We start from the raw sequence: 21,365 nt of genomic DNA, 5'->3' as shown, positions 1-21,365 counted from the left end.
TTACAGATTGGGAAAACAATTTCCAGGGAGATTAAAAAATTTGCCCCATCGCACACAGCGTACTTTGCAATGCCTGCTAAACGTACTCAACTCACAGGGATAATTACTGCTCCCCCACCTTCATTTAGACCCCCCAGCCCAACATTTCTTTCATGACACCTGTTTCATCTCTGAGTTTATTGATAACTAAAAATAATTAGGACCATCTACCTCTAGGAGCCCAAACAGGGTGAAAATTTTAAAATGCTGTTTGGTGTAATCTATTTTTCCCATGTGTCTCTTATTTTTGACTGGAAGACTTTACTGTTGTAAGTCAGTATAGCTATTACTACTGGGGAGATAAGGATTGACTGGGAGACCAAAAGGGCTTTTTTTTAGGGTGCTGGTCATGTTGTTTATGGATCTAAGTATGTTACATGGATGTATTCAGTTTGTGAAAATTCATCAACCTCTAAATTTATCTGCATCTTTTAGTATGTATAATTTTTTAAAAAAGTAAAAAAAAACCCAAAAGAATCCCCCCACTAAACTATTGTGCCTCCTAGGAGAGTACATGGCATTGTGCTAATGCTGTGAAGAGCATTAAAGAAAGAGATTAGTGGTTGCCAAGGGCTGGGAGAGGGAAATATGGGGAGTTAACTAACTGCTTGATTGGTAAGGGATTTTATTTTGGATCTATGAAAATGTTTTGGAACTAGATAAAAAGTGGTTGCACAACATTGTAAATGTGCTAAATGCCATTGAATTGCTCATTTTAAAATGGTTAATTTTATGTTCTGTGAATTTCAATTAAAAAAAAATTGGTGCCCTGGCCAGTGTGGCTCAGTTGGTTAGAGAGTCATCCTGGGCATGGAAGGACTGAGGGTTCAATTCCCGGTCAGGGCACATACCCAGGTTGCAGGTTCAATCCCTGGTTGGGGTGAGTACGGGAGGCAACCGATTGATGCGTCTCTCTCACATTAATGTTTCTCTCTCTCTCCCTTCCTTTCTCTAAAATCAATTAAAAACAAAACAAAGCCCATATCCCAGGTGAGGATTAAAAAAATAAAGAAAATTGGTTCACCAAATGCAATGTAGTATTTTGGTTTGGATCCTGGAACAGAAAAAGAATCTTAGTGGAAAAACGGATGAAATACAAACTAGTTTGGCCAATTTAATTGTACCTCTCTGTACTCTGCAATATTTCTATAAATATAAAAAATAGATTAGGCTGCAAAAGTAATTTTGCAAGGGTAAGGATGGTAACCCTCTCATCCTCCAAATTCGGATCAGAATCTCTAGGCATGAAGGGCTATGGTTAAAAAAAAAGAGAGAGAGAGAGAGCCCGGTTGGCATGGCTCAGTGGTTGAGGGTAGACCTATGAACCAGGAGGTCAAATTTCAATTCCCAGTTTGGGTACATGCCTGGGGATTGTGGGCTTGATCCCCAGTGTGGGGCAGGAGGCAGCCAATCAATGGTTCTCATTGATGTTTCTATCATTTTCCCTTTCGCTTCCTCTCTGAAATCAATAAATATATTGGGGGGGAAAAAAAGAGAGAGAAACATTACCTTAGCCTAGTAAGGAATATTCAAAATCCAGATACCATTACAGGAATGATAGAGATGAGAAAAACTGATGGACTACCTCAAGTATTCTTCCCAGTTCTTAAATTCTAGTTTTGAGTCATAGTCCCTACTCTCCGGAAACATGACTTTCCTTAGGTAAAGTTTGGTAAGAACTAAAGCCATGTGGAAGTGGGGTTCTTTTGGGGATTCATTCTTGACTGCGGCCCTCTGTTAGAGTAGAAGCAGATTAGAATAGATGGTAAGGTGAGCCTTCTTTAAGCAGGCTATGAAGTAACATTTCAGTATGGATTTAATAGGAAACATCAAATGACTGTAATAGCAATGTCCTAGGAAGAGCCACTTGGCAAGCAGTACACAGGGGAAGCTAGGGGAAGCTGAGACCAGGCAGGAAACTGAACTCACAGGAAGTCACAGGAGTCCAGATGGGACTTGAGGGCTTAGCCAAGTGGTGCTCATGGGAATTAATAAATGATATTTCTGCTGTGGAGAAGGAAAAAAACACATACACTGGATCTAATGATTTTTGGGGTTGTATCTTTGTGAAATGTTATTTATAAATTCATGATTTGAGAAAGCTATGCAGATTAGGTAATACAACACCAGACACACAGCACTCAATAAACGTTTTGGTTTTGGAGCTGTTAAGCATCTATTATGTAAAGCAGTGCTTCCCAACCTTTTTTTGGCCATGCCCCACCTAAGCATCTCTAAAATCCTGATGCCCTCCCCCTGTGACATATAATCCTTATTATTCAGAAAGTGAACTCCTTTTCCTGTGGAGGAAGCCTAAAAGGTCCTTCACTTGGTCTAAACAAGCTTCCAAAGAACATGGCATCCATGAAAGAAAAATAAAAGAACGAAAGGACAGTTGAAGTACTGCTAAGAAATTGTAAAAAAAAAATAGTAACATGAAGTGATATAAAAAATAGCAAATAAAGTTTCAAAACAAATAAGAGAACTGAAATGCATAAATGTCACAATATACATTTATATACTGTATGAGGCCCCTAGAACCATAAGAAATGCAAAAAAGTCACTGTTAATAACTCATTCTCAAATTGCCCCCCTTAAAAATCAAATTGCCCCCCTGTGGGGCGTGTGCCCCACGTTGGGAACCACTGATGTAAAGGGTGTCCAGCAGAGCCCTGGAAAGCTCTTGCGGTGGCTGAAGAGCAGCTCCCTGGCCTGTGAACGAGCAGCACCTGCTGGTCATCCAAGGCAACAAAGCATCCCATATTTACAAAGGTCTGGCCCAGTCCACAGCCCCAAAACTGTGTAAGGCACGATCAGTAGGTATTCCCCAAAAGCATACTACAAACAAGCAGAATGAAACAGGAGTCATCACATTTAACAAGAGTGTTCTTTATTTGTACAAAGCATTATACTCTTCTCAACATTCTTCACTCATTTATCAACAAACTTTTCACTGTTTTAATTTAACAAATTAACAGTGTCAAACTACACTTCACTACCTGTCAGCTGCCTTAGAGACAAGCAAAAAAGTGCTTGGAGCACTAAATGGAAAGAGAGAGAAAAGTCTCCCCAAACCTAAGAAAGGTCAACAGAGGTACTTCAGAAGCAGTTAAAAGGGGGGTGGAGGGATGGCTGAGACAGGGGTGGGAGAGGATTAGATTCCTGAGCACCATCAGATTTCCTTTAAATTTCACAGAGGTTTACAAAACCATTTTTAAAAGACATGAGATTAAAAAAAAGAAAGAAAAGAACACACACACACACAAATAAAGACAAAAGAAAAGAGAGAAATAAAAGATATGAGATTAGGTTATCCAAGTTTCTGGACTGGCAGAGGGAGAAGAGGGAGAAAGTTGTGCCTAGAAGAAATAAAGTTTGGAACGTGTCATGAATTGGGAGAACGAAAAGCCGTAGTCACAAGTCTGGGGGATGGACTACAAGAAGAGAAAGCCTGGGGTTTTATACCTTCCAGGAGGTGACAACAGATTCTGAAGTTGTGCAGTGGCAGCCAGTGAGGTGCATCGAAGACTAAAGCATCTGTTTTGTAAGAGCGAGACATTGGCAAAGTTGCTTGACTAATTCCACGCTCTACTGAGGACTTAACAAGCCTATGTGCAGAGTGCAGCCACTTAACAGGTCAAATGCCTACAGGCAATACAGAAGGGCCCCAAGCCAAGTGGGTTGGTAGAAACCAAAATTAATGTTACTGTCAAGTGAAGAGACCACAGATTTCATTGTTCTTCCACAGCCTTTTAGCCGTTTCCTAAAACTAAGCCACTGTGATCACTGTAATAAGCCAGTATTGCCAAATACTATACAAACAGGCTGACCATGATCTAAGCCCCAGTTTTTCCTGAGCCTTGACTGCCTCCTGTGATCTGGAACCCAGGTGGCATGGAAGTTACTATTTTTTTGGTGGGGGTGGGAGGGAACTGGGAATCAAAAACTGCTTAATCATATACACAAGTAAAGGAGATCATATTGGCTGATTAAATGATCAGTTCAGAACCCCTCTTGCCAAAAAGTCATAGCCTTCAGACTGATGAAGCAAAACAGGACTCTGCTACTCAGATGCTCTGAGTCTGGGAAGCGCTGGTTTTGCTGCTTCTAGCCAGATTTCACTTTTGATCTTCTCGGCTCTTTTGCCTAAGACTGCTCAGCCCGGTAGGAAAAGGCCTCACATAAACCTAGAGAGCATTTCAGAGTGGTACCTTCCACGGTGCCAGTCTCCTCAGTTGTCCACTTCCTCCTCTTCATTCTGTTCTTCTTCTTCCAGCCTCTCCTCATCTTCATCGTTGTCCTCATCTCTACTCTTGTCTTGCTCTTCTGAATCTGTTTTTCTGTCTTTGTCCTTCTTCTTCTGCTCCGAGGCTTCCTTTTTGCCTTTCTGCTCCCTCCGGTAAGCTGTGAGGAGGAAGGAGGGGGTTAGGGGGCAGGGCTGAGCCACGCAGACTGCAGCAGCTCATTTCACTGGGAACGTGCAGCTGGGAAAGCTGGGGCACAGAGGAAACATAACCTGTCAGGAATGACAAAACAGACCTCAGGCCGTGCTAACTGACCTGTTTCTGAGTCACATCCCACACTTGCCTCCTGGGCTTAAAGGAACGCAAGCTGAGAAAGATATAGGACCAGGTGAGCGGGTCACATAGGACAAGCATCTACTTGGCTGGTCATTACCTTCCAGAGCTTCCTTTAACGGGGTAACGAAGCGCTGAAACTCCATTTCCTCCATGGCCGAGAGCACATCACTGGCATTCAGTGTCTTGCGTTTCCCTTTCATCGCGAAGTTGTTGGCACTGAAACATGGAAAGAGGAAGGATTAGAGGCTGTCAGACCCCCTATTGCCGACTGTGGGTGTGGAAAAAGGGGCACCCACAGGTGGAATGGGAATGCCCACATCTCTGATGCACGGATTTTTGTGCTAAGGTAACTCTACCCTTCCTCCTCCCCGCCCGGTCCCACTTCCCTGTAAAAAAGGGTTAAAGCAAAGTTATTCTGCTGTTTCATTTGTTTCATAATTTGCAAAAATTGGGTGAGGGTTGTGAAGCTTCCTCCACGAGGTAGGGACAGAGTTACTGGGGTTTGTGGGTTCCCAGCCCCGAACTCCGAGGGGTCCTCTCAGCGCCTCCCTTATGCCCCAGCCCCGGCTAAGTTCTGGCTAGCTCTGCCCGCCTTACCAGGATGTGGCGTACAGCACGAAGACGCTGGCGGCGCGGGAGATGGCGCTCCGGGCCTCCTTGGAGATGTTGACACCGTCCGGGAGCTGTGAGAAGGGCAGGGGTGAGCCAAGCTGCCGGCTCAGGTCCGGCTTCCCCCACTGCCCGCTCGCCCGCCCCTGGCCCGTCCGTCAGTCGAGCTGCTCACCGCCTCCTTGATGATCCTGGTAATAACGGCATTGGGCAGGTTCAGGTCCTCGGGCCTCTCCGCCATGGCCGCCACCAGGGCCGGACCGGCGCCTCAGGCCTTCTCTCTTCAGGCAGCTTCAGCGTCTGGACTTCCCGCGTCGCCCCGATCTGACCCCAGGAGGCTTCCGTCCCGCCCCACGTTGCCGGTTGTGTCCCATACTGCCTCGCGCGCTAGGGCCTCCTCCTCCACCAGCCCCGCCCCCGCCTCCGCCTCTAGTGGCCGGGGCGCCCGCCGTTCCACGCCGCTATGGTGTCGGCCCTCCTGGTTCCCGTTCGGCCCCCACCGACACCCGGTGTCCTTTCCCAAGCTCATCTGTCTGCTTTACGTCACCACCACGTCTGGAGCTTTCTCACCAAATTAAGTTGGGCTCACGGGGGCTTCCGTTCCTTCCCCATAGTGCTGTGCGCTGCTGCCCGGCGAGGCGTGGCGCGTTGCCTGGGGAACGACTGAGGCGGCGAGGCGGGGCCTGGTGGGAGGGGCTTACAGACCGCCTCCCGGCCCCGCTAGGTCTTAGTCTTCCCGGAGGGCTTCAGCCTCCCGGCCGAGGTGTCGGATTGGATTCCTCGCAACCGCGCCCTCGCCCTCCCCCCCCCCCCCCCCGTAATAATTACACCCCCTTCCTCCCAACTTGGTAATAATAGTATTAAGGATAACTGTTACCTAGAATTTTCGAACGCAAATTACTTTGCCCACATAAGCGCCATAGAGATGGACATGATCAGATGTCGGGACTCAATTCGGGATGGTCAGGTAATGAAAGGGCGGCAAGCCGATTGTAAGAAGAATGCAACGTCACATTGTCATTCAAAAACAAACCCTCTTGAAATTGTATATACCTATATTTTTTAGTTCATGAAATTGTTCGTCGAGCTTCTTTCCCAGTCAAAAACATCACCATAGCTTTACGATGGCTTTTTAAGTGGTATCATATTACGTACTTAGAAATTATCCTCACTGCCACTCAGTACTAATGCTTCTTGAAACGTTTCATGTCACCCTTTGGTTTTCCTGCTTTTGATAATGAGTACAGAGAAATATTTCTCTATTATGAGAAAAGCTGCCGCAGCTTGAGGTTAAAAAGGCAAATGAAACGGCTTCATTGAGAAGCTGTAGGCTCTGGTGGGAAAACTCCACTTGGATAGAACAGACTTGGTTTAAAGATGCCAGGAGATGCTCAGCTTCAGTCAATGGCTGTCCTGTTAGAATTGGGCCCGCGTTGTCAGATATTTTGATCTCTAAGATGAGCCAGAAATCTGGACATTATGGACTATTTCCATTTAAAATAATGGCTCCAAGTACAGGCTAAACAAAAGAAGTTATAGGCCAGGTGCAATCTTTGGCCAATATTTTGCTATCTTTGGTCTAAAAAGTCTTTTAGAATAGGGACTTATTTTGTTACTGTTCTCCATGCTTATAACAGGTTCCCTCACATATTTGGGTGTCAATAAATGTGTTGAGCTCTGGCCAGCTTGGCTCAGTGGATAGAGCGTCAGCCTGCGGACTGCGGGGTCCCGGGTTCGATTCTGGCCAAGGGCACATGCCTGGGTTGCGGGCTCGATCCCCAGTGGGGGGTGTGCAGGAGGCAGCCGGTCAATGATTCTCTCTCATCATTGATGTTTCTATCTCTCTCTTCTTCTCCCTTCCTCTCTGAAATCAATAAAGAAATATATTTAAAAAAAATAAATGTGTTGAATAAAGGAAAGTGTCTCCTTACAAAATTATTGTGGATCAAGTGATAGTGATTGCATAAGACATTTCTAGAGAGATGATAATACTCATTGAGCACCTATTATATTACCACATGTAAAAGTACATTTTCTCATTTAATGCTTCTACAGTCCTACTTAGGGATTTCCCCTCCCCTACTTTATATGAGGAACCAGGCTAAAAGAAGTTAAATCACTTGCCAAGGACCATACAGACAGTAAATGAAAAGCCAATGGCCTCTGATGCAAGTTTAAGTTTACTGATTTGCTGTTTGAGCAAACCCATTAATTTTCAGTGCATATTTTAGCTGCCTGTATGAGAATTGAAGCATATTGAAAAATGAAGCATGTCTTCCAAAGTTTTGAGCCACCTAAAGCACTTCTGTATCTATATTTTTAATTTGATAAGGCTTTTTGGAGACGGTGATATCTTTTCCCTAGTGATTAATAAAGGGGAAAAGGGAAGGATGCTGATATTTATTCTGAACTCTCTGCCAGACCATTTAAAACCCATTAACTAATTTTTGTAATGACCCTGTGAAATAGGCTTGTCCTCATTTTGCAGATGAGGAAATTGAAGCTCAGATTAATCAATCCTTTATTAGTGAACTAGTGGCCCAGTGTACGAAATTCGTGCATGCAGGAGGGGGGTGATGTCCCTCAGCCCGGCCTACACCCTCTCCAATCTGGGACCCCTCAAGGGATGTCCGACTGCTGATTAGGGATCGGGCCTAAACCAGCAGCCGGACATCCCTCTTGCAATCCGGGACCGCTGGCTTCTAACTGCTCACCTGCCTGCCTGCCTTATTGCTCCTAACCACTCTGCCTGCCAGCCTGCTTGCCCCCAACTTCCCCCCCTGCCGGCCTGCTTGCCCCCAACTGCCCTTCCCTGCTGGCCTGATCTCCCCTAACCGCCTCTGCCTCAGCCCCACCACCATGACTTTGTCCGAAGGATGTCCGGAAGGTCTCCCGGTCTAATTAGCATATTACCCTTTTATTAGTATAGATTAGGAGACCTTCTGAAGTCAGTCTGCTCCCAAACTCTTGCTACTTTACTTCACACTATATAGTTTCATACTTATTTGTTACCCAAGTCTTATCCTATGACCACCATTTACCTATAAGAGTTCAGTAGAAATATTTGATGCTTTGAGTCCATATTAAGATCTGGCTAGTATATAATACTCACTAATTATGTGGTTGTTTCTCCAGAGGGCTAGAAAGCTACAAGGTTGACTTTTATCCTAAACCATTTATAACTATGGACTTGCCAGATGAGAGCCAGTGGGATGAAACCACTTGCAACTTGGCTGCTTGTCAGCATCCACAATGCTGGGCTACTATCCGCCGTATTGAGAGAGGCCACCCTCGAATCCTGGGCTCATCCTGCAAAGCTTCTCTGGATGTTAACGGTGAATTAGTCAGCCCGTCTCCTCCCTTACAAGATCTTTGAACTATTTCTGTTTGGCTCCCTTTTAACATATCACATGTTTTCATCTTGTTTGCTTTCTCAGAAAAACTCCCAGTGCTCACCATTGTAAACCTCTCAGATTCCTGCTTCCAGGCCAGTCATTTACCAGGACTTACCTTCACTAAGCCTCACTCTTCATTGTCTCATCGTTCAAAGTTTGACTCCAAATTTCAAGGAAGGTAAATTATCATGGAGTCCACCTTTAAGAGCTTGCTATCTCAAAGTTCTGGGTTGACTTCCTTTACCCTTATCGAAGATTTTGAGAAAGCTGGGTTTAAAATAAAACCCCAGTTCAGCTAAAGAAGTGGTAAATAGGCAGTGGGGAATGAAAATAAAGCATTCTTTAATATATATATATATATATATATATATATATATATATATATATATATATTTTTTTTTTAGAGAGAGGAAGGGAGAGGGAGAGAGAGAGATAGAAACATCAATGATGAGAGAGAATCATTGACTGGCTGCTGCCTCCTGCATGCCCCACACTGAGAATCGAGCCCACAACTTGGGCATGTGCCCTGAGCGGGAATTGAACCCTGACTGGTTCATAAGTCTACATTTAACCACTGAGCAATGCCAGCTAGGAAAAAACAAAGCATTCTTACTTGTGTTCTAGGAATTGGTTAAAATGGGCAGTTTGCTAGGGTGCCACATACAGAGTACCACAGACTGAGTGGCTTAAACAACAGAAATTTATCTTCTCAACACTCTGGAGGTGAGGAGTTCAAGATTAAGGTGTTGGCAGAGCTGCTTTCTTCTGAGCCCTTTCCCCTTGGCTATAGATGGCCATCCTCTCCCTATGTCTTAACATGGTCTTCCCTGTGTGTGTGTCTGTGTCCTAATATCCTCTTCCTATAAGCACACCAGTCATATTGGATGCGGGCCCACCTATATCACCTCATTTTACCTTAATTATCTTTTTAAAGACCCTGTCTCCAAATACAGTCAAAATCTGAGGTACAAATGAATTTTGGGGGACACCATTCAGCCCATATCAGGGAATATCTCATTAACTTCTGTGGGTCATCAGAAAACTGTTTACACATACTTTTCTATTTAGGTATGAAATTATAAGCTCCTGAAGGAAGAAGCAATGGCTTTTCCTTATGAATATCGTACAAAGTTTAGGTACTTAAGTAGTGCTTGCTGATGTATGAAGCTAAGGGAAAGGTATCTGAAAAACTTAGATTTTTAAAATGTGAAGATCCTGTTGCCTGGAATTAAAGCACTAGTGCCCTTGTAGTGATTTCTTGTCTCCTGTTTGATTTAAGCAGCTCTTGATTTTTCTTAGGCTGAAGACAGTATAGAAAAGGATAGGGCTACTTTCAGGTTCTCTAGGACTCAAACCCTGGGAAAACAGCAGCTTCTCCCAGTCAAGGCAAAGCCTGTGGCATCATTAAAACGTCTTCTCCCAGTCCAGGCAAAGCCTGTGGCATCATTTGTTTAGTCATTAGGTTCACAGATAAATCATAGTGGGGTCTACTTTCCTGGGCACCGGGGATACAGTGTTTGAATAGATAAGGGCTGTCAGCCTAGTTGAGGAGGCAAAGAACCATTGACTGTGGTGAATGTGGTAAGAAGCGTGCCCCCTAGGTGTGTGGAAGCACACAGGAAAGATTCCTAACCCAGGGCTCTGCCCTCTGTATAGGCAGCACCTGGGTTTAGACCTGAAATTAGAGCAGTTTAGTGAAGTAGGGGTTTTAGTTAGGAGGACAGGAAGAGAGTTCTAGACTACAGAAATAGCACATGTAAAATCCAGAAGGCAAGAGGAAATATAGGTATCAGAAAAAAAAATTCAGTGTGTTTGGAACATAGAGCAGAAATGGGAGATGGTCAATGGGGGAATGGGAGTAAAAAGCAGGGGCCTATATTATGCAGGACGTTATAAGTCAGGCGAAGAAGTTGGATCTTTATCTTATATTTTATATTTACTCATTTATACATTGAACATGTTAAAAAAGAAAGTAGCAAGTGATATGAAAATGTAAGAGGATAGTATTTTTTATTTTATAAAATGTACATGACTTTAACTATTTTTAAATGTACAATTCAGTAGTATTAAGTACATTCACCGCACTGTACAACTATCACCATTATCCATTTCTAGAACTTTTTCATCATCTCAGAGAGGAACTCTGTACTCATTTCCTCCTCCCTCCAGCTCCTGATAATCTGTATTATATTTTCTGTCTATGAATTTACCTATTCTAGGTACCTCATATAAGCGGAATCATATAATATTTGTCGTTTTGTGTCTGGCTTATTCGTCTAGCACAATGTTTTCAAGGTTCATCTGTGTTATAGCATATGTCAAAATTTCATTCCTTTAAAAAATATTCTTTTGTGTATATGTACCACATTTTATTTATTCAACATGTTTTTGGACATATATACCAAAGGTATTTAATAAACTTTATTAATGGTGATGTAACTACCTATAGCTGGAGAGAGAGGAGCATAGGCTATGCATTCAGTTTGATCCAACAAATAGTTGTAAAGTGTTTGCAATGTTCAATGTCTGTTTGGGAGCGGCTCCAAGGAAAAACAAACAAAACTTAAGGAGATGGCGAGATCCTACGTTCATTCGGTAAGTATTCAGTCCAAGGCTTTCTATACCTAAGTAGAAGGCTTTTCCTCATAGCATTAATTTTATAATCCCAAGAAGTCTTTTGTGTCTCTGACTCATGTTCATAAACTCTCATTTTCAGGCCTCGAAAGGATTTACCTGACAAAGATTTGATCATCTATACTAATAGATCTCCCAAAGGAAGTCACAAATTGAAAAAGGTACTTCCTCTGCATCTTTCTTCACTAATGAGAATAAAATATTTTCCTTCTTTAGCATTGTTCCTTTGGATGACTGCAATCTGAATAATGATGACGATCATGATAACTATCTAACTTTGGGCCCTTACTATATACTAGGCTCTGTGCTAATGGCTTTACATGCTCCCAGAAATTCCAGAGACAAGTGGGTTTGATTTGTGGCAGTTTGGCATAGGTGAGAATTTTGTCTTTATCCTACATAGAATGTGTTTAGCTACTAAGTAAACACTGTCATCTCATAATACAAGGATATTAGGGTGCTGGAATGGCAAACCTAAATTGGGCCTTAAGATCTACTCTGATGACTTTAAAACATTTTTAGCTATGACCTATAGTAAGAAATACATTTTACAACAAAAATATGATGCAACAAGTCTTACCCTTGATAAGGGTGATGTACTCTGATATTTTCTGTCCTATTCTATTTCATCTTTAAACAATGTAGGCTGAAATTCACTCAAGTTTGATTAGATGACCTATGAATTAGTTGCAATTACAGTTTGAAAAATATTACTATGGTCTGTCTCATATATTTTACAGTTGAGGAAACTGAGACCCAGATAGGAAGTGATTTGCTAAAGCACATAGCTAGGTAGAGGCAGAACTAAATTAGAGTTTAGGAAGAGAATCCCTTTTACTTATCTACAATAAGAGAGATTTGCTATTCTTTGCAGTCCTATTGATGCCCACCCCCCCTTTTTTTTTATGAGATACTTCACTTTTCAGTGTCATGTGGTGGAAAGTGTAAGGAACTAAGAGAGGGGGGATAGGTTTGAATGGATGAATGAACAAAGCACTTAACTCTTTGATCACTTCAGAACAATAGGGTTAGATTAGTTTCAAATTAATTGTTTGAATAGATAATACATGTATATGGTTCTAAATCCAAAGGGCAGGAAAGGGTTTACAGTACAAAGAAGTGTCCCCTGTTCCCCTGAGCCAATCAGTTGATTTTCATGGGGACAACCTTACTTTGAACCACCCCCTTTTTCCTACTAGGAATATGGACTAGATGACTTACAAGGTTTCCTTGAGCATCATCAGTGTTCTAGGATCTTACGTAGCTAAATGTGAAAAGAGTTAAGACTTTCACTTTTATATAGATGCCTATAATAATAGACAGGCTTTAAAAGTAGAAAACTTGCTCTGTCTCTGTCAGTTCCTTCCCTGCTCCCACATTGTATTACAATATCTCCAGAGGACCTAAGTCTTTGGAGTGGAATGGCCAGAATGAGTAGTGTTCCTTTAGGTAAGCCCCAAGGTACCCTCCTATGGGATGGGGTTGGGAGTTGCTAAATGCCACCGTCATATCACAGGGAAGCAGGGGACACTATTCACTTACAAATGTGCACTCTTCCAGGACCTGTACTGATACCTGGTTTCTTGGAATATTATAAAGATGTTTTTGGGATTGAAGCACTGTATTTATTATCTTGTGAGCCACTGTATCCTTTTGGTTAATATGATAATTTAGTCCTTGGTTTTATACTGAGTACCATCAGGAGCTGGTATCTTCAAACCATACATAGGCTTTATATTTTTCTCTTAGCTTCCAGTGCTAAATTTGAATGCGACACAAATTCCTTGCCCTCAAGATGTTAGCAATATGGTTGTAGTCTGGATCCCAAAAGAACCAGGGGAGAATGTGAGGTGAGTATCATCTCTAGAACTTAGGGGGTCTTCAACTCTTATATTCTACAAAGCCCTACTGTTTTCTGCAGGCCTCCTTTCTGTGATCTTTTTAGCAACCTTCGTGCAAGTAGCAGGAGGCCAAGCAGAGAAGGTCATAGTCTCTTACATCTGCCTCTTGCTACACTGAAATTCTATTTTAATGCAATTTGAGATTTGTGTCCTGGGATTTCTCTACGTCAAATTCTAGGTGGCAGTAAATAGCATACAAGATAGGGCCCAATATATTTGTGAGGTCTGATTAAGAAACAAACGCTTGCCCTGGTCAATGTGACTCAGTTGGTTGGAACTTTGTTCCATACACGAAAAGATGGTGGTTTCAGTTCCCAATCAGGGTTCATACCCAGGTTGCAGTTTTGATTCCAGGTTGGGGAACATACGAAAGGCATCACATCAATGTTTTTCTCTCCTCTCTTCTCCTTCCACCCCCGCCCCTCCACTCCCATCTCCTCCTCTCCTCTCCAAAATAAATGAAAAGCATATCCTCAGGTGAGGATTAAAAAAAAAGAGAAACAGATTCTTTCCGAGTATTAGTTATTCTTATAGCCATCAGCAACTAGTGAAAAAGTTTTCGGTGAAGCACATGAATCTTTGGTCTCAACTTCAAGGCCTAGCATATAAAATTTATGTACAAAGCAGAGCATGACAAAGATTACTTGGCAAAGGCCTGAAGCCTTGCTAATATTTAAACCTTTGGAAGAAAGTGTGTTTTTTTCGTGACTGTTGAGGCTTTCAGATTCTTGTTAAGTGATTGTTTAGAGATGATAAAACTTAAGAATTTCTTTTTCTTTTTAAAAAATTGATCCTGTAAATGCTTCTTTACATATGCATTCTTTGTGTGTGTATACTAGTATATGGTGTAAACAAATAAAAAAACCTAAGGGCTCATATCCTTTTATATGAAAGAAGCTCAGATGTAGGTGGGCCAGGGCTAGTATGTCAGGTCCATGAGGTAATCAGAAACCAGAGTTCCTTCTAGTTTTCTGGGTCATCATCCTCATCCATGGCTTCCATCTTCTAAGATGCTGAATGGGGGATTTTAACGTCTATGTGACGGCTAGGGATCTAGTCATTATATCCATGTTTCAGGTAAAAAGGAGGAGGAAGACAACAGAGCAAAAATACTTGAGCACCTCCTCATGCTAAGCAGTGAGAATTTAGTGGAGAACCAGATAGATTTGGTCCCTGCCCTTCTGCAGTCTTATGGGGTGGGCAATCAGACACAAACATCACCAACTCTAGGCATATAATTGCTAATTGGATTAATGCTGTAAAAGTAAATAACTGGATTGTGTGAGAGAATGGTGGGGAACCTAATTTAGATGTGAGGGTGGAGGTGTTTTTTTGTTTTTTGTTTTTTTTTTAGCAGTTTCTGGGCTCCTATTGACCATCTTTGAATACTGAATAGACTATAGAAGTCTTTATAGTCATCATTCACAAATATCCTTGGTGCTCTTGTTGAAGATGTCTACAAATACGTTTTGGTTATTCTTATTTCAAGTCCAGCTGAGCAGTATGTTGCTCCCAGCCAGGATGGAAAGAAGAAAAGAAAGACATCTACAGTGGTAAGCTTGAAGTTTTGGCTAAAGCTTTAATGATATTACTTTGTAGAGTTCATTTCCTTTCAGATATCTTCCCGCTTCCCTTGTTCTCTTTAAATGAATAAAAATTTGTAAAAGAAACCCTTAAGAAATAACTACCAAATCATTTTGTATTCAGAGACTCATTTCCCATACCACCTCCCTGTAGAAAGGTGGAGAGTATACCTTGAAAAGATGTTAGGAGCAACTGCTGGGTATTCAGGGGCCTAGGAGTTATAATGGGTCTGGGCTGGCACTTCTAATTCTACCATTTATTAGGTGGAGGTAGCCTTGAAAAGTCACAGAGCTAGAAGTTTGCTATGTCCACGAGAATAATGCCTTGGTCCATTTTGTTCAGTGCTGAATCCCGGCCCTAGCCCTGTGCCTACACATAGTTTGCCAATAGATATTTGTTTGGTTTGTTCAGTGAATAAGCTAATAACCATTTTGGGGAAAAAACAAACAAACAAAACAATCCCAAAATGATCTGAATTCAGTAATAGGGTTGGGAGCCAGAGAGGGAAGAATGCGGTGGCCCTCATAGTGCAGACTGGGGAGGGGTTGCTGCTGGACTAGGTCTCCTAACAGGAGTTTCATGTGCCGGGGTGGTGTTGGGAGGCTGGAAGGTAGGTGGGAAGGAGTGGCACTGACGAGAGTGCTCCAGGGAGTTCTTTCCATTGTCTCTCTCTTCCAGTCACATGTGGTTCTTTCTGGAAAGCAGGACAGAGAAACAAAGTTGCGCACTTCAGGGATAATTGTGCCTCCCCCATCCCCAGAACACTCTTTTGAGCAACCAAATTCAGAATTCCTACCTTTCTTGAACCAATTTGACACATTACCTCCGGATCTACTGAAGGAGTAAGTATGATGTAAGCCTGGGGGAGAGCCCGAGCACCTGCTTTTCCTGAAGCTGTGAAGGGCCTCAAGCAGCGTGCTCTTTCTGAGCAGGGAGGGGAGAAAACCGTCACCCTACTTGTTCACTGCGTTCTTAGACTTACCGGTATGCGGTGGTGACCATGCTCACCACCATTTATCAAGTACTTACCGTCTGCCAGGCCCTGTGCTAAGTAAACACATCACATATATTCTCTCACTTAAGCCCCCAGTGGAGGTAGACCCAATTACTCTTCTCTTTTTATAGATGAGCTATGGATAAATGGGAGGCAGAATGGAAAACTTACTGGCTTTGTGAATTTTTTGTACTTTATTTAGCCTCCTTAAGCTTCATTTTCCTCATTTGCAAAATGGGGACAATAACACTTGTCCTTAGGGTGTTGTGAAGATTCACTGGTATAAGGCGCATGAGCCTGACAAAGTGTAAACACTTCACCCATATAGTTATAATGATCATAGCTACATCTGAAAGCTGTTAGTGAATGAGTACCTGTTGGTACAGACCATTCAAACCCAAAGTGGACATTTCTTCCAATTTGGAGCCCTTTTCGTGTTTCACCTCAGCCACAGTCTCCAAGAAAAGCTGTTGCTGATTGCCTGGCTGTCTCTGTGCCCTTCAGTCTTTTGTTAGATGAAGGGAAAAGGTCGCCTTGTCTGGAGACGAAGACACAATTGGCCACGAGGAAAAAGCAATCTCTGATAAAGAGCCGACCTGAGAGCGCCATTTCTGGTCAGATGTTTTTATCTGTGCACCGCCTCACCCTGCAAGTAAGAGTTAGGGAGCCTCAGAGCAAAATGTCTACATGCAAATCCAAACCCATCCATCTATAAGGCTGGAACAGTTGACTTCTGTTTTCTGTTTTCTCTTCTATCCTTCCACTCTGGACCCAAGCCCCAGAGAAGGGCTGGGCTCTATATAAGTGAAAGCAAATGTATGGGGAGGGGTGTGAGAAGAGCAATGTTCTCTATTTCTTCTGCACTTCGTTTTCTGTACCTTCCTCCTCTCCAGAGCCCCTGGCACAATGCTGCACACACCAGGTTCTCAAAAACTACATGATGATTAGACAGATAAATGAATTTGGGGGATCCATTTGGGGAAAGACCTACGTTTTCCTTTTTCTCTCCAGAGACCATCATTGAAATATCCTGAACATTTGAAGAAATTATATTATAACCTGAACATAGAAAATAGGCTTTCTAGTGCTGCCAGATCTCCAGGTACCATTCCTCCTCAGCCCACAATTCTCATACTTTTTCTTAGTCCAAATTCAGTTATGTTTGTGGCCAGTCATACAGGGTCACATGCAGAACTCAGGAAACTACAATTTCAAGAAGCCGCCGCCGCCACCACCACCACCACCACCACCACCACCACCACCACCACCACCACCACCCAGGCCTTGGCTTGGTCCTGACCAGGGAGAGGGAGTCACCATTGTAAAGCAGGGCACAGCAAGCCGCCCAGGGGAAGGGTGGAAGCTATCAGGGAGAAGAGGATTGAGCTGGTTCTCTGACCTCCAGGTCTTCGGAAGCAGCAGCAGAGGCAGCAGCAGAGGAAGTTGAAGACACCTACTAAGAAACCGGTAGAGTGGCAGTGAGGGGCCACCTAGGGCTTGCTGGGACGGCGATAAGTGGGTGCAGCCTGGAACGGGCAGGGATGTATTAGAGGCAGGATTCTCCCTGTTCTCTGTCTGGTTGTAGAACTCTGCAGATACAAAGTTCCTGTTTGGTTGTGGATATTAACTTCCTTCTTTTAGACTCTTTTTGAAAAGTTTTCTTCACTTCTAAAAGTTCTAATTCAGTTCTTCCTCATGTGGCTTTCAGGAGGCTAAAAAGAAATCCAAGAATGACCCAGGGAGCCAGAGCACTGCGCATGAATCTTTAGGTACTGTGGGTACCCACGCTATGGTAAGGAGAATGTGGGTTGAGAGGGACAGGTCCCCGGATAAAGCTGAGGGCAGGAAAAGCTGAATGTGTTTGTCAGTTGGGGACCTGCCTTTGGCTTGGCTGTCACTCTTCCATCAGGTATTTACTAAGCAAGTAAGCTGCGCCAGGTGTCTGCTTCACATGGGATTTGAGAGAGGGCCATGAGCACGAGTCAGAGCCATCTCTCAGGTCCTACCTTAGAAAAGGCAGAGTGGTTTGAGGATGATGAGCAAGCCCACCTTACTGAAGAGAACACCTCTGAGGGTCAGCTGGTTGATGAAGCAGAGATCCGGGGCCCTCACTGAAGCCCCAAGGAAGTTCTAAGGAAGCAAAGTCCAGGGCCCTCTGCTTCCTCTGCCACAAGTTAGCCTCTGCAGCCTCAGGTTGAGATCAACGTATTATCTAACCCCATCTGGGAGGCAGTTAGCAGATTCTTGACAGGCGATCTTTCTCCTCTAGTATTCGTGCTGGTGATAGAATGCGTAGCTCATCTTTTTTGGATTTTTTTATGTCTGAGCTGAAAGATATGCTTACCCCTGTCCCTCTGACATTTCTCAGCTTGGGTGCATAATGGGAGGACAGGAGGGAGGAAGAATCCCCCTAAACCTGGACACTACCAACTGTAACACGAAAATCATTGTTTAACCATTAGTTCACTCTCCAACCCTGGGGCACTGGGAGGGCTCAGGTGAGGTGTTTACTGGAAAGAACCAATGCATTTCAGGACTAGCTGGGGATAAAGCTGATGCAAAAGAATTGTGGAACTAGAGCTTTTTTGGGGGGGTGGTGGTGGTGTTTCATTTTCAGAAGCCAATATGGGTACAGTAGGTATGGAGCAAGAAGGTCAGAGCAATATTCATAAACTGAAAAGGTAGAGTTAGGGACTATTTGCTGCTATGCTGTGCAGATAGCTGCCCCTTAGGTTTCTTGGAGGAATCCCGGGTCTTTCAACACTCACTTTACCTTAATCTCTACTTCTGTAACAGCTGTGGGCAGTCACAGGTGAACAGAATCACAGCTAGAACTCGGGAAGCCTAACTCCCTTTTCGCTGCCTCTAAGGTCCTGTCTTGTCCTGGATAGGGAGTCACTTGTAGACTGTGGGCTCAACTAGAGGCCCAACAATAGGATATGAAATACAAATGAGAAGAGAAATGAGCTGTCGTTGTGGTCACCAGGTCACAGAACTCTATCGGGCGGGGAAAGTGACAGCAATCAGCAGCCGCAGATGGAGAATGGCCCCATCTCGAAACAGGTGAGAGTGCCTGAGCCCTCTTCTGCTAGGACCCTGTTTCAGTTATCTGCTGTTTAACAAACCACCCCAAAGCTGAAACCTTAGTCATTTGTTATTTCTCAGGATTCTGTGGGTTGACTGGATACTTTGTGTAGTCTTGCTTGATGTCACACATCGAGCCACATTCAGCCGGAGTCTGGGCTGGGACTGTTGACCAAATTGCCTTGGTTCTCGTAATGAGTTCTCTGCATGTAGCTAGTTTGGGCTTCTTGACAGCATAATAATCTCATGCGAGCACTTGCTTAAGGGATGGACCTGGTACTGGGTCAGTGTCATACTGCACATTTTATTGGTCAAAAAAATCACAAGTCTAGCCCAGATTCAAGAGGAGAGGAAATAGACTCTCCCTCTTGATGGAAGGAACAGTATGTGCATACAGGAATGGGAGGAGTTGTTGGCAGCCACCTTTGGAGGTAATCTACCCTTAGCTGACAACTGGGAATGGGTAAAAGTAGATTCTGGCTTCATCTGGTTAGCCTGGAGGGCAAAGAACATGTGATGCAAGCTTCTCTAGTCTCAGGAGGTAGGATTTTGTCCCGTCTTAGATGTTAATTTTTCTAAGAAAAGCATCATTTAGAAAAAAATCAGTTGTTTTCTAAAGTTCCAAGTTTTCTCATACTTACGCCAATGAATTTCAGGATTCCACAGAGAGACCACAGGTGGGCTATGCTGAGAACGACCTGGATTCCTTCTCCAGTAAACAGAGTGAGTTACTAGCGCGGAGGAACCTTAGGAAGTGTCTGAGGACAGGGAGAGATGAACCTGACCAGGATGGTTCACATCCCTGGATGACGGTCCTCATCCTTCAGAGGGGTCCCGAAGACACCCAAGTCCTTCCTTTTCTGTCCTCCATTTGTCACAGCTAATTGGGAGAAGGCTACAGATACAATTAACGGCTGGGTCTTCTTTTAGATCCTGAATTATCCAAGACAGAATCCACTAACAAGGACTTTGGTACTCAGATGGAGGAAGTGCCAGTAGCCCAAGAGGAGACCCCCAAGGACCTTTCGTCCAGTGTATCTAGAACAAGTTGGAACCCTGAGGTCAAAATACTGAGGATTTTTCAGTCGGCTGATTATGAGGCTGAGGAGAACCGACTCTCTGGGTTGCAGAGTAAAGTGTCTTCGGAGACATAGGTAGAAGGCGTCACTGGGGCAGCCTTATTCTACAGCAGGATGCTTAGAAATCCGAGGACTGTGACCGTGGACATAGGGCTGAAAGGAGTGGGGACTTCTCCTTGGGGCCTTTACTGGGGCCTGAGCTTAGGGATTCTGTGTTCTTCATTTACCTTCACTTGCCTCTAAAATAAGTGAGGAAGAAAGAGCTTCACTCTTTTTAAAATTGGATTGTTTCCCTTCCATTAGGACCAGAATAATTGCATAATTAAACATAGCTGCTGCTTAATCAAAAGACTCATTCTCTGTTTCTGGGACGGGGAGAAATATTTCTTGGTACTTTTTCTGGGTCACTTTATCTCCTCTCTGAAGTTCTGAAAGATTTCCAGTTGTAGGAAGAGTTTGACCTGAGGGAACCCCTGCTCTGCTCCTAGTTTTTCCTGTCAGTCTCTGGAAATGGTTTCTTTTGAGGATGGCATCCACAAAATTATCCAATGATATTTGCTGTGTTATGTGTAATATTCCTATGTATGTGTACAGGACTCATTAACCAGAAAGAGTCTGAAAGCTCCAGTTTCTAAGTTACTGAATCTGCAGGAACGTTTCTCTGATACTCACAAAAACTCAGAATTTCAGTCTCAGGATTGCTTGAACTTGATTTTTGCAAAGAGGTTTTTCATATTTTTGTCTTTAAACTTTTTAATATGGAAACATTTCTAGGAGTCTGAAAACCAATCGACGCTTGCCTTTGAAGGCAGGTGTTGCAATAGCGCACTCCTGTGGACATTCTGAGAACAGCACCCTAAGGATCAAGGCACCTTGTTTCAATGCCTCAATTTTTTTTCTGTCTGGGTCTCATTGCAGAAATCTTGGACAATTCTCCAACAGGGGTTCTTAAAAGGAGAGGGGTTTTAAGACACCGATTTGCTGAAGGCTATGCTAAGGCCATCTCTACAGGCGAATAATCTAATTTTTCCCCCATGTCCTTCTCTATTAAAAATATAAATGTGCTCCCTACTCTAGAATCTTCCTTTTCTGCCTCCATTGGGTAAGAAGAATCCTCTGACTTTGGCTCCCAGTAGAACATCTTTTCTGAAATTCCCAATTGTGCTCCACCTTCTAGGAAGGGAAGAGGATCAGGGTGAGTGGGTAGGATGCATGGGGGAAGCCTGCTTATAAAATGGCTTTGGAAACTGGACCTGCTCTGACTCATGTCTAAATTGGTTCCAATAAACATTCAAATTCCCTGAGCTTTTTGCAGGACATTCCTATGTAATCACAAGCACATCCATGTGGGCATGCAAACCTGTGCAGCCTCAAGCCTGTCTCTGCAAATACACGGTCACAAGCAGTCAAATATGGAAATGTGGACCCTAAGTAAGCAGACAGCATAACCATAGACCCACAGACTC

At 43.5% G+C, this 21,365-nt stretch overlaps 2 protein-coding genes across 2 annotated transcripts; one reads left to right on the top strand and one right to left on the bottom strand.

Moving 5' to 3' along the window:
- Positions 1-2,918: 2,918 nt before the first annotated feature.
- On the bottom strand, positions 2,919-5,584 carry POLE3 (DNA polymerase epsilon 3, accessory subunit). Its single transcript, XM_079790316.1, has 4 exons — positions 5,404-5,584; positions 5,217-5,302; positions 4,717-4,835; positions 2,919-4,443 (listed from the first exon to the last, which is right to left on the bottom strand). The coding sequence occupies exons 1-4, from the start codon at positions 5,467-5,469 to the stop codon at positions 4,271-4,273; spliced, it is 444 nt and encodes a 147-aa protein (XP_079646442.1). The 5' UTR covers positions 5,470-5,584; the 3' UTR covers positions 2,919-4,270.
- Positions 5,585-5,992: 408 nt separating this feature from the next.
- Positions 5,993-20,131, top strand: LOC307111074 (uncharacterized protein C9orf43). The gene is made up of 14 exons (XM_079790776.1): positions 5,993-6,195; positions 8,364-8,563; positions 8,666-8,801; positions 11,340-11,418; positions 13,007-13,107; positions 14,648-14,711; positions 15,421-15,584; positions 16,241-16,388; positions 16,748-17,028; positions 17,137-17,203; positions 17,445-17,505; positions 18,723-18,799; positions 19,477-19,543; positions 19,751-20,131. Exons 1-14 carry the CDS (start codon positions 6,188-6,190, stop codon positions 19,972-19,974), a joined length of 1,677 nt encoding a protein of 558 aa, XP_079646902.1. The 5' UTR covers positions 5,993-6,187; the 3' UTR covers positions 19,975-20,131.
- Positions 20,132-21,365: the final 1,234 nt, after the last annotated feature.

This window comes from Cnephaeus nilssonii (genome assembly GCF_951640355.1).
Source record: "Cnephaeus nilssonii genome assembly, chromosome: 14".
Classification (NCBI taxonomy): Eukaryota; Metazoa; Chordata; class Mammalia; order Chiroptera; family Vespertilionidae; genus Cnephaeus; species Cnephaeus nilssonii.
The sequence above is the reverse complement of the archived record's forward strand: the minus strand, read 5'-3'. Positions and strand labels throughout refer to the sequence as shown.

What these genes read in the sequence shown, in the direction of transcription:
- LOC307111074 (XM_079790776.1), top strand. An exon ending in TGCACCGCCTCACCCTGCAA is followed by an intron (nt 16,389 to 16,747) that starts GTAAGAGTTAGG and finishes TTTTCTCTCCAG; the next exon opens with AGACCATCATTGAAATATCC. An exon ending in CACTGCGCATGAATCTTTAG is followed by an intron (nt 17,506 to 18,722) that starts GTACTGTGGGTA and finishes TGTGGTCACCAG; the next exon opens with GTCACAGAACTCTATCGGGC.
- POLE3 (XM_079790316.1), bottom strand. Translation starts at nt 5,469, where the DNA reads ATGGCGGAGAGGCCCGAGGACCTGAACCTGCCCAATGCCGTTATTACC. An exon ending in CCAGGATCATCAAGGAGGCG is followed by an intron (nt 5,303 to 5,403) that starts GTGAGCAGCTCG and finishes CCCTTCTCACAG; the next exon opens with CTCCCGGACGGTGTCAACAT. An exon ending in GTGCTGTACGCCACATCCTG is followed by an intron (nt 4,836 to 5,216) that starts GTAAGGCGGGCA and finishes TCCATGTTTCAG; the next exon opens with TGCCAACAACTTCGCGATGA.